Source organism: Lepidochelys olivacea (assembly GCF_965140295.1).
Source record: "Lepidochelys olivacea isolate rLepOli2 genome assembly, chromosome: 2".
Taxonomy (NCBI): Eukaryota; Metazoa; Chordata; order Testudines; family Cheloniidae; genus Lepidochelys; species Lepidochelys olivacea.
The window spans coordinates 70,634,915-70,647,690 of record NC_140412.1 but is presented as its reverse complement, the minus strand read 5'-3'; the positions used below and the strand labels follow the sequence as shown (position 1 = coordinate 70,647,690).

The window sequence follows — 12,776 nt, the reverse complement described above, 5'->3', positions numbered from 1 at the left end:
TTGCAATCCTGAGCAACAGAAAGGTAAGCAAAAATCTCCCGTTTCCTCAGTGTCCTTCTCCCATACTTCTATCATGTCTAGGTTCGCTTGCTAGCTCCTATCCAGGCCACAATCTCAAGTAGTCACCAAGACAGCAGATCAACTGGACTGTGCAGTGGATGGAAGATGTAAAGTTGGAGGTCTTCTACACAATAAAGGCACCACAGGCCACACCACCTTGCTAGCACCCTTCCCCCCAACAGACTGACATGCAGACTGAAAAGGGTTTGTTCGTTGAGATACTGGGGTCTTTCCTCTGGAAAAAGCTATGCACTGAAAAAGCTTCCAAAGAGGAACTCAAGGTTTTGCTGGCCATCATTTAAGAGAAGCACTGCTTTAAATTATTGAGCATAGCCCAAGGCACTCCCTGAGCACTACCAGAACCTCAGCGAGAGACTTTCTGCAACTCAAGCAGATGACTCCTAGTTATTATTCTGCTTCCTCAAAGATTGAGGCTCTAGTCCGATTCTGAGCAGTCTTACCCAAAGCAGAGTGAAAATTTGCCCTGGCATGAAACACTGGTATCTATCTGCAAGTGAGTCAAGACACTACAGACACCAACCTGCCTACCACTGGGAACAGTTCTGCTGATTGGGACTTTGCCTCCAGCACAGGATCAACAAAGAAACGACCACTTGCACAGCCATTGTTAGATTTCACAACTTGGCCAGGCTCACACCATGCCTTCTATTTTAGCATCATGTACTCTAGTTATCTCCCTGCTTTAAATGTTGCAATCCAGATTTATACAACATTGACAAGGAGGAACAAATTAGAAGGGGCACTTTGACACCACTCTGTCAATGGTAAAGGACACGCAATCAAAATGATTGACTAGGCAACTAACAGAGCATTCACAGCTATCTAAAAATCCAACTTTGTCAATTGGCTTCTTAAAGCCAGCCAATAAAATAGATGGAGCTAAGGGCCTATCAAGAAAGGTGGGCTCCAACCTCAAAATAGTGCAAGTCCTTGTCACATACAGACAAGGACCAATAGCTGCACTATTCAATCCCACCTCAAACACTAGATCAAGAGCGTAGAGTGTAACACATTGAGCCAGAATAATTGAGCCAGCCACACAGAATAATCCCACATCTGTAATGATATCCTCAGCCTCATCACCAAAAAAAGGTATTTGGAAGACTGATGGAATGCCTGACAAAATTTTAACTATGGTATGGTGCAGTCAGACTTTTGGACTGTATTAGCTGGTATTTCTTTAAGTGTATTTAACTGAAATAGTTTAAAAGCCATCATGTGTGATACTGCAAGTGAGTTAGGATGAATTTTGAATATTTTCTCTATTACATAATCAACCAAAGTACCTGGTTCAGTTAATAAAAAACAAGCAATTCAACTTCTGAGCAGATGATTCCCACTGTCAAAAAGCCATACACTTTAAACAGTAATATGTTCTGACCTTCTCTTCTCCCTAGGTAATGTTTCTACAAAATTAAATTACAGCACTTATTGCTCATGTTGAAATAAATACCATAGTACACATGGTTTAAATTTGAACACTGAAAATATACTTTAAAGAACAGTGTGAAGAGAGAATCAGAAGTTTATGAAAACTAAAGAACTTACTTCAATAGCTCGTAATTCTTTTCATTTAATCTCACAGCATTCTCTCGCCAAAATTTCTCAGATTTGTGTACAGGACTCCATTCCAATCTTCCTGACTTGAGCTCAGAACTGTACTCATCAAATGAACTAGAGTGCAAAAAACATACGGTGAAACACTAGTTTCCCCATGAACGGGCCTTTAACAGTACATCAGAAGCTCTACTCCTTGAGAGACCCTAGGATTTGTTATGACAAACTTGAACGTCACAGTTCTTTACAAATCTGTATCAAAATTCTGATTTGGATAAGTTGCTTAAAAACATTGGTGGAACATCCTTAGGCAACATGAAAGTAAGCACAGGTTGAGGGGAGGGGAAGAATCTCTTTTGAAGTCCTCTCACTTGGACCACTTCAGAAACTTAAGATTTAGGCCTAATCTACACCAGAAAATTAAGCAGGCACAACTACATTGCTCTGGGGTGTGAAAAAAATCCATACCCAAGTGGCATAGTTAAGCCAACCAAGTCCTTGTGTAGGCAGCACTAGTCGACAGAAGAATTCTTCCACTAACCTAGCTACTGCCTCTCAGGGAGATTGATTACCGATGCCGATGGAAGAACCCCTCCCATCAATGTAGGCAGTGTTTACACTGAAGCGCCCCCACAGCAGTGGAGCTGCGCCACTGTAACGTTTTAAGTGTTCACAAGCGCTTAGTTGCAGGGTTCAGAAAGAAAAAGGAGAACTAGTGGCACCTTAGCGACTAACCAAGTTAGAAAAGGCATTCTCCCCAGACCTATACTTACTTTTACACAGAACGTGATCTTAAATTTACTGATCTGAAATATAAAGTGTTTTACAAACTATCTGACAATCCCATTTTATTAATAAGTGAACTGTGCTCCTAAATGTGGGATTCCAGATCCCAAGAAGAAAATCGGTTAACAGTACACATTTAGAGAGAGAGCTAAACTGCTTTGTGCACTTGTTAGCAGTTACTAAAGTCTAAAAAGGAATTCCTCTGACCAGGGGCCCAACTTAGAGATACAAGCTGTAGTCTGAATTATACATCCAGCGCAAGTTGGGATAAATGACTCACTAGTGTACTCATGTTTATTTGGCATTCTATGGGTCTACATGAAGTTTCATATTTTGTAAGTATCGAATTCGGCTCCAGTGCAGCAGATGCAACTCTTGTTGAAAACCCTGCCCTTAAAGTGTCAGTTAAGAAGCATGTGTGCATAAGCATAGTAGATTTTTCTAGTCAGATATATGACAGACATCCAGTTAGAAACTGGATCTTTTATATACTGTTGGGAAGATATGATATACCAGAACACCACCAGCATATCTACTATTTTCTGTTTTAAAATCAAAAAGTTTGCCAGTATTTCAAGTGACACAGGTTTAAAAACTCATACTATAAAATATACCTAAGATCCTGGACACTCTCGCCAAGTTTTTCCAGTAGAAACTTAATATCCTCACTTATGTCTTCATCATCATATTTCTGCTGATCCAAGTTCTCTAATTGCTTCAGAATTTTGCATTGGATCATAGCGAGAGCATACTCTTGACGAGTTTCTCTTTCAGTAGATTTTTCTAAAAGATTCTGGAAGAAAAAAAAGGTAAAAGTTGAATGTAAATCTTTTACAGTTTAAAAATACTAGTATTTATTACAGATTTATCTTTCTGCAAATATCCTCTAAGATTAATTTGAATTATGCAAGTTTCATCAATAGTGTTAATCATTTATTAAAAGGCTTGCTTGAGAGGGCAATATTATGAGCTGACAAGGATTCCAACATATTTTGGCCCTAATTTTCACTTAGGTTAGTACAATTACATGCTCAAGACTGCCTGTCCAACAACATGAAAGTGACCAGTTTATATTAGTTCCTATATAACTTCCTATATCAAGAGTAATATAACACTTTAGAAAACTAAAGACAGGCCTTGCAATGCACAGTTCACATCTGAATCTAGAGGCCAACTTCCTCAAAGTCTGGGCACATTCAGATCAGGGATTTTAGTTCAAGCCCATCTCTATTAGTAAGAAGAGTGCTGGCATAAGCACATAGTGCAGCAGCCAGTGATTTCATTGACTCCCACTATCAGTTCATTACCTTTCATTCAATTTAATCAGGTTCAAATTATACTATTCAATCAAAGCCTGTCACTTTTTACTCTGATAATGCACGTTATCGACATAAAAAAGCCTCAGTGAACAACAGCCATGTTCATATGAATAAGTCATAATATCTTTCAAGAGCAAGTAATTACCTGGAGAGAGAGAAGTAACTGGACCACTAATTTAATGTATGCACTGTTGTACGTGTGCAGATCCCAGGACATTAGAGAGACAAGGTGGATGAGGTAATATCTTTTATTGGACCTGAAAAGCTCTGTGTAAACTCAAAAACTTCTCTCTCACCAACAGACATCGGTCCAGTAATTCAGTGACTTTTCTACTGTAATGTTTCTCAATACTTTGCTTAAAGATAAGCATGTGAGGTTTATATTTGGGGTTCCTTCAAAATTCCTAAACAAGTAGGAAGGTAAAACATGGTCAATGAGTAATATTCCCTTTAAATATGACAATGGAACGTTTTTTAATTACTCTCAGGTTCTATTGCTGTCTTCTACAGCCAAGCACAACTGAACTGGCTGAAATGGGGGACAAGGTACTTCCACACCCTCCAATTTCATAACCGATCATCCTTTACATCCCAACAGCCAAAGGAGTGTCTAGGCACAGGTGGTCAATGCAATTCAATATAAATTTAATTTATTTCCAATACTTTCTTCCCCAACTTCTACAAATCCCAGGCTTTAGGTTATGTGTGATACTTTATAGCTCTCCAATTTGCAAAAGCTCAATTTTGCAATCAGAAATACCAGAACTGCTGAAGACACACAACGAATTATGGACAAGAGGTTGTATTTAATTTATGCAGCCCTATAATTGTCAGCAGCGTCCAGGTTTGCAAGAAGACACTATCTGCTGAAAAAAGACAGTGTTACTTTGATATATGAAGACTGGGTGACTGTACATTTCAATTATTAAAAGAGAAGATTAGATTTAAACATGTTTAAAAGAAGTAAATTTTTTAACTTTCTGCCTGAGCCAGAGAAAGGATTATAGCTGCTAAAGAAGAGTTTATTTCTGCGGGTCACTAGCATGGATTAGTCTAAAAGTCAGAAACAGGAGCTCCTTTTCTGGTATATTAACCATTCAAGGATAAAGAGACTCGGTGGGTCAATAGATGGTACTGCCTCTGGAGTACCCCCTCCCCGACCAGTACATTATTCTAAGAAAGGTGGGAGTAAATCCCACTAAAAAGGTGGGGAAAACATTTTAGAATGTTCTTTCCAGGACATTCGAATGTAACTCTCCATCCGCTCTAGGCTAGATAGCAGTAAAAATCTAGCAAGTTACCACAACAAAACGCAGGTTGCTATGGAACTGGTGAAGCAGAAGTTTTCATGCACATAGTGGGCAACTCACGTTACCACTATGTATCTTAATGTACTTTTTTTACTTTATATCCTAGAGCTCTTTAAGGAAGATTCGCAAAAACTCCAAACATGCAGTTCCTGGAGGCAAAGGTATGTTACTAGACAGCTAGCATAGACGGAACATTCTTCTCCCATCCAGACCTAGAGACAGAGGTGGAGAGAATCCAGTGTGAACCCTCTCTGCAAAAACAACAAAAATGGAGGTTTCAGGAAATACCTAGCTGCCACAGAGAAGACTATGACCAGGAAGCAGATTCCCATATTTTGAGTTTCTCTGCCCAGTGGCCCTAGCACATTTGGGGTTCAAGGTCCAACAAGCTTCAATTTGGGTGTGCAACCTAGAGATGATACATTCACACACCATTGTGGTAGGGAGAAAATAATTTGGTAGGTGGACGGGTTTGCTGGGATGGTTATGAAGACCAGAAAATTGCCTTTTAACAAGTACAAAAGTGCAATAAATATCACTGCTGAAATGCATAGCTTGCCATTTAAGTTCCATACTCCACAAGTTTTAAATTCTTATAAAAAAAATTAGGAAGGCTGAAACTCATAATGAAAATTACATCCTTGTCAGGTTTCAAGTTTCCAAATACAGTAATTACACTGGAGCCCAGCCAAAACACGTACAACTGTAGTTCTTTCCATAAAAAGGAAGTTTCCCATGTCCCCACCATCCTCCCTCAACTAGCCATTTTAATTCCCTATACTAGATACATGACCACATGCACATAAAACGTCCAATGCGTGGGCGCAAGAAGGGATGACACATACAAACCCGAGTCTGTGTGCGCGCACAAAGATTCAGGAGGCCACAATGCTTTGGTATTCTAGAACATCTTGATAGGATCTGTCATTTTCAGATTTTACTGATATAATATTGCAGCAGAAGTCAACTAGTCAGTGCTCTTATGTGGACATCTCATCCCAACATACTTTACACTATCTATGCTTACACTAGTCATGCAAAGTTTCTCCTCAGAAAGCTTTGTTTTGGACACATACATAAAATCATTTTCTGTCAATCACAACAAAAGGATGGTGAGTAGGTTTTCTGCCTGAGCTGGTACTTTTTATGAAATATCTGCAAGGCCAGTTTACCCATTTACTAAGTGTTAAAGGGTGTAATTCTTGTGTTTTATAACCAATTGCTGCAGCAGCTTTTTTTTAAATAAATTCTGTAAAAAGGATTATTTAACAGAATATAGAGGAACAATGAACATTCATATTGGGATCTGCCAGTTCAAAAAGGCGCAGAAAGCTGCATGTCTTTTTCCTACAAAAAATCCACATATTAACTCTGGCTCTGGAAGGAAAGCCAGAGTTAATGTGGACTACACATCCAATCCAGCATGCCTGGAAATAATCTATGGAAGCACTTCGGTGAGAGACAAAACCACGTAAACCCACTACAATTACAGTCAACTTTACTTACCCGAAACGCTGCAAGGATTATTCTAGTTACTTTCTCTTTGACAGATTCTTGAAGAATGTCAGACAGAACTGGAACAATATTATATCGACGCAGATATTCACACATTTGAGGACTGAATGCCAACAGCCATACGGAGAAAATCATCTGATACTGGAGCTGGAAGCCACATTTGTTACTCAGGACTCCCATGATACTGAAAGATATAATTTACATAGGTAGTAGTGCAAATGTTTCATAATGGGCAAGTGCCCTGTGTATATCACCCTGAACATGTAAGATTTTCTTTAAATTAATGTTTGCAAGAGAGCTCATTGGCAAAAGCTATGAGTTTTACGTACACAACTAAGGACTGGATGAAACCAGTACTTCATGATGCCCAGCACTTGCACTTATGTGTTCAGCCTAATCTCTTTATTCAGATAAGTTTTCATTTTTAACAGGTTACATTTCCAAGGCTTAGGGTTGCAAAGAACGCTTTCAAATATGCAGTACTGTCTGTTTTCAGATTAACGGCCAATATGTGACGAGAGTAATCTAGTGAATGTTAATGTAATTAACATACTATGAAATGTTAAGGGAGATTAGAGAAGCTATCAAAATAAAGAACTCAATAATAGTGGGGGATTTCAATTATCCCCATATTAACTGGGTACATGTCACCTCAGTACAAAATGCAGAGACAAAATTTCTCGATACCTTAAATGACTACTTCTTGGAGCAGCTGGTACAAGAACCCACAACAGGAGAGGCAATTCTTGATCTAGTCCTAAGTGGAGCGCAGGATCTGGTCCAAAAGATAACTATAACAGGACCTGTCAAGGTTCCTTCCCCACTCTGAGCTCTAGGGTACAGATGTGGGGACGTGCATGAAAGACCCCCTAAGCTTATTCTTACTAGCTTCAGTTAAAAACTTCCCCAAGGTACAAACTTTTACCTTTTGTCCTTGAACCTTTAAGCTGCCACCACCAAAGTGTCTAACAAAAATAACAGGGGAAGGACCCACTTGGAAACGTCTCCTCCCCAAAATATCCCCCCAAGCACTTCCTGGGGAAGGCTTGAAAAAATCCTCACCAATTTGCATAGGTGAACACACACCCAAACCCTTGGATCTTAAGAACAATGAAAAAGCAATCAGGTTCTTAAAAGAGAATTTTAATTAAAGAAAAAGTAAAAGAAAAACCTCTGTAAAATCAGGAAGGGAAATACCTTACAGGGTAATCAGATTCAAAACACAGAGAATCCCTCTAGGCAAAACCTTAAGTTACAAAAAGATAAAAAAACAGGAATATACATTCCATTCAGCCCCACTTATTTTCTCAGCCATTTAAACAAAACAGAATCTAGCACATATCTAACTAGATTGCTTATTAACTCTTTACAGGAGTTCTGACCTGCATTCCTGCTCTGGTCCCGGCAAAAGCATCACATCGCCAGAGAGAGCCCTCTGTTTCCCCCACCTCCAGCTTTGAAAGTATCTTGTCTCCTCATTGGTCATTTTGGTCAGGTGCCAGAGAGGTTCTCTCAGCTTCTTAACCCTTTACAGGTGAAAGGGTTTTTCCTCTGGCCAGGAGGGATGTAAAGGTGTTTATCCTTCCCTTTATATTTATGACAGGACCACGTGGAAATAGTGACCATAATATAATAACATTTAACATTCCTGTGGTGGGAAGAACACTTAAGCAGGCCAACACTGTGGCATTTAATTTCAGAGAGTGGAACTATGCAAAAATGAGGAGGTTAGTTAAACAGAAATTAAGAAATACAGTGACTAGAGTGAAATCCCTGCAAGCTGCATGGACACTTTTCAAAGACACCATAAGAGAGGCCCAACTTAAATGTATACCCCAAATTTAAAAACACAGTAAAAGAACTAAAAAAGAGCCACCAGGGCTTAATCACCATGTAAAAGAAGCAGAGAGAGATAAAAAGGCATCTTTTAAAAAATGGAAGTCAACTCCTAGTGAAGTAAATAGAAAGGATCATTAACACTGCCAAATTAAGTGTAAAAATGTAATAAGAAAAGCCAAAAAGGAGTTTGAAGAACAGCTAGCGAAAAACTCAAAAGGTAACAACAAATTTTTTTTTAAGTGCATCAGAAGCAGGAAGACTGCTAAACAACCAGTGGGGTCCCTGGACGATCAAGATACAAAAGGAGCGCTTAAAGATGACAAAGTCATTGTGGAGAAACTAAATGAATTCTTTGCTTCAGTCTTCACGGCTGAGGATGTTAGGGAGATTCCCAAACCTGAGCCATCTTTTGTAGGTGACAAATCTGAGGAATTGTCACAGATTGAAGTGTCACTAGAGGAGGTTTTGGAATTAATTGAGAAACTTCACAGTAACAAGTCACCGCGACCAGATGGCATTCACCAAAGAGTTCTGAAAGAACTCAAATGTGAAATTGCTGAACTACTAACTGTGATTTGTAACCTTCCCTTTAAATCAGCTTCTGTACCCAATGACTGGAAGATAGCTAATGTAACGCCAATGTTTAAAAAGGGCTCTAGAGGTGATGCCAGCAATTACAGACAGGTAAGTCTAATGTCAGTACTGGGCAAATCAGTTGAAACAATAATAAAGAATAAAGTTGTCAGACACATAGAACAACATAAATTGTTGCGCAAAAGTCAACATGGTTTCCGTAAAGGGAAATCATGTCTTACTAATCTATTGGAATTCTCTGAAGGAGTCAACAAACATGTGAACAAGGAGGATCCAGTGGACATAGTGTACTTAGATTTCCATAAAGCCTTTGACAAGGTCCCTCACCAAAGGCTCTTACATAAATTAAGTTGTCATGGGATAAGAGGGAAGATCCTTTCATGGATTGAGAACTAGTTAAAAGACAGGGAAACAAAGGGTAGAAATAAATGGTAAATTTTCAAAATGGAGAGGGGTAACTAGGGATGTTCCCCAAGGGTCAGTCCTAGGACCGATCCTGTTCAACTTATTCATAAATGATCTGGAGAAAGGGGTAAACAGTGAGGTGGCAAAGTTTACAGACAATACTAAACTGCTCATGATAGTTAAGACCAAAGCAGACTTAAGAACTTCAAAAAGATCTCACAAAACTAAGTGATTGGGCAACAAAATGGCAAATGAAATTTAATGTGGATAAATGTAAAGTAATGCACATTGGAAAAAATAACCCCAACCATACATACAATATGATGGAGGCTAATTTAGCTACAACTAATCAGGAAAGATCTTGGAGTCATCGTGGATAGTCCTCTGAAGAGGTCCACACAGTGTGCAGCGGCAGTCCAAAAAGCAAACAGGACGTTAGGAATCATTAAAAAAGGGATAGAGAATAAGAAGGAGAATATCTTATTGCCCTTCTGTAAATCCATGGTACACCCACATTTTGAATACTACATACAGATGTGGCCTCCTCATCTCAAAAAAGATATACTGGCATTAGAAAAGGTTCAGAAAAGGGCAACTAAATGATTAGGGGTTTGGCACGGGTCCCAGATGAGGAGAGATTAAAGAGGCTAGGACTTTTCAGCTTGGAAATGAGGAGACTAAGGGGGGATATGATAAAGGTATATAAAATCATGAGTGGTGTGGAGAAAGTGAATAAGGAAAAGTTATTTAGTTGTTCCCATAGTATAAGAACTAGGGGCCACCTAATGAAATTAATGGGTAGCAGGTTTAAAACAAATAAAAGGAAGTTCTTCTTCACTCAGCGCACAGTCAACCTGTGGAACTCCTTGCCTGAGGAGGTTGTGAAGGCTAGGACTATAACAGGGTTTAAAAGAGAACTAGATAAATTCATGGAGGTTAAGTCCATTAATGGCTATTAGCCAGGATGGGTAAGGAATGGTGTCCCTAGCCTCTATTTGTCAGAGGGTGGAGACAGATGGCGGGATGACTTGATCATTACCTGTTAGGTTCACTCCCTCTGGGGCACCTGACATTGGCCACTGTCGGCAGACAGGATACTGGGCTAGATGGACCTTTGGTCTGACCCAGTATGGCCACTCCTATGTGCTTCATTGTCATTTTAGGAAACACTTGCAGCTACTCTGGAATTGCAGTATGGAGTTGGAGAGTGGGCAGAGAGCAGAGTAAGACCATTTTCTTCCGATGCCCCTAGTCTCATCTTGGAATGTAACAATTTAAATACGATGTATGCAAAATGCAAACTAATGTACACACCATTTACGATGAGCCTTCTAAAAGCAGCCCGTAATCAGAGTCATGCCAGGTCATGAAAGTCACAAATACATATCACCAAGCATTAGATGGGACTATGACAAGAGTAATATATCTGCTAAACAGAGCTTTCATTTGCGTGTAAAAAAACAAGTAGAGCTGCTCAAAAGCTTTTAGATAATACAGTTTTTGATGGAAAACTGTAATTTGATAAAGACAAGATGTTGTGTGAATATTTTAATTTAATAATTTTTCGTAAAATTTTGACAAGTGCTTCATTTCAACGAAGTCAAAGCACTTTGTTTCAACTTTATTATTTTGGCTTTTAAATTTTATTATAGTTTATTACTGTATATTATTTGAAAGACACATGTCCTTTTAATAAGGTCATTGTGCATCATGTTGATATTTCCAAAACAATTTTTTTCAGAATTTTCATTTCACTGGAAATTGATTTTTTGAACCACTTCAAAACAAAAGGAAATTTTGAAGTGTCAGAATTTCCCACAGAATGAAAATATTGAGTTTCAATCAGCTCTAATAACAAGTCACTTACAATACAGAGACTTACATAGTGATCTTTTCCAAGTAAGGCCAGTGATAAGTTTCTGAACTCACGCACAACTATTTATTCCTCTTTGAAAGAAATTTACAGAGTTTGGGTAGAAAGTGATCTACCAAAAACACTACATAATAAAATGGAGCTATAATTCCAGAAAGTATCACTCTTCAACAAAACTTACATTAAAGATTACTGCAAGTTTCTACTGGACCTTCAATTTTTATTTAATCTGTTTTCAATAACCTGCAGTATATCAGTCTCATATATAACAAACCCCCTGCATGGTGCTCTAACCTTTAAGACAAATAGCTCTGATCACCTTTAAGTTATTAACAGAACAATACTTTATGAAGCCCTGAATAGTTATATGACTATTTTTCAGCTCATTTGTTTGCATGCATACGTTACTATATGAGCACAAATAAGAATTTCAGGCTCAAATACTATGGCTACAAGTAAGGAAGGTTTGAAAATTAAGCCTGAAGAGTTGAATTTTAAGGAAGGTCATTTGGGGAATAGCCTATTGTGCATGTTTGAAATGTAACTATTCCTGTATAGAGTAAGTAATATACTCACCAGTTTACCCCATCTGCTTCTACCCATGCAAAACGATATTCATTGACCCTGAGCATCAACTGCAGGCATCCAGCCACACACTGTACATATTGGGAACTCTAAAGTGGAAACAAGAACACCACCCTTATTTTAAGATGATTAAGGCACTAAATAGTGTTGAAATTTTGTACAAAATTTCAGTAGGCCAGAAATTGAATCACAATATTTTTCCTGTTCTGGACACTAGCTTCCATAATATCTGTAAAGGTTCTGGTTTTGTCTCCATACACCAGTGTTTCCTGAACTGTTCAACACAATTTCTGTAAGGGGTTACAGAAAAAAAAAATTAACACAAATGTGAATTTTTGGAAGAAATCTTCAATACATTGAAAGTTTTTTTTCTAAAACATGGATATAATATATGTCCTGCAATGGTGTGTCCATAATTCAGTCTAAACTAGTGCAGGAGAAGAATGTGTGCAACTGGATGCTAGTAGAAGCTCTAGCAAAAATATTAAACCTGTACTCGTGATTGGATTTGCTTTATGAAAGCGTTCAAGCACCATTGAAAAACAGAGGCAAGTACTCATACACACAGGAACGTGCTTCACTGTTTCATACACCTCCAAATTTTTCTGCTAAGAAAATGCTTGGAAACCTGTGCAAGTCCTTTGAAAGGTTATTGAATTTCTGACTTCATGAATTGCAGCTTGAGATGATTACCTTCACCACCAGCTTCTTTCACAATGAAGTGGGGTGGCTCTCAGGAGGTGAAGTGCTAATCAGCCTCTTCGTATTAAGAAATGAAGATTTTTGTGAACAATCATTAATATCTCTTGGGTAGTACATTAATACTACTTTGCTGGTATTGACACTTGATTCCATGGTAGAAAATAAATATTCCGTCAATGCAAACAAGGTAAAAACATTCATTGGAAAGCT

General features: G+C 38.4%; 1 protein-coding gene across 2 annotated transcripts in view; it reads right to left on the bottom strand.

Annotated features, from left to right (window-relative positions):
- ATP6V1H (ATPase H+ transporting V1 subunit H) overlaps positions 1-12,776 on the bottom strand; it is an 86,552-nt gene that overhangs the window by 37,619 nt on the left and 36,157 nt on the right. For both annotated transcript variants that reach the window (XM_084621008.1, XM_084621007.1), the window contains 4 exons: positions 11,856-11,953; positions 6,560-6,752; positions 3,039-3,217; positions 1,630-1,755 (listed from right to left, as the gene is read on the bottom strand). In XM_084621008.1, coding sequence (XP_084477134.1) covers positions 1,630-1,755; positions 3,039-3,217; positions 6,560-6,752; positions 11,856-11,953 — 596 coding nt within the window. The remainder of the gene's footprint in view (positions 1-1,629; positions 1,756-3,038; positions 3,218-6,559; positions 6,753-11,855; positions 11,954-12,776) is intronic.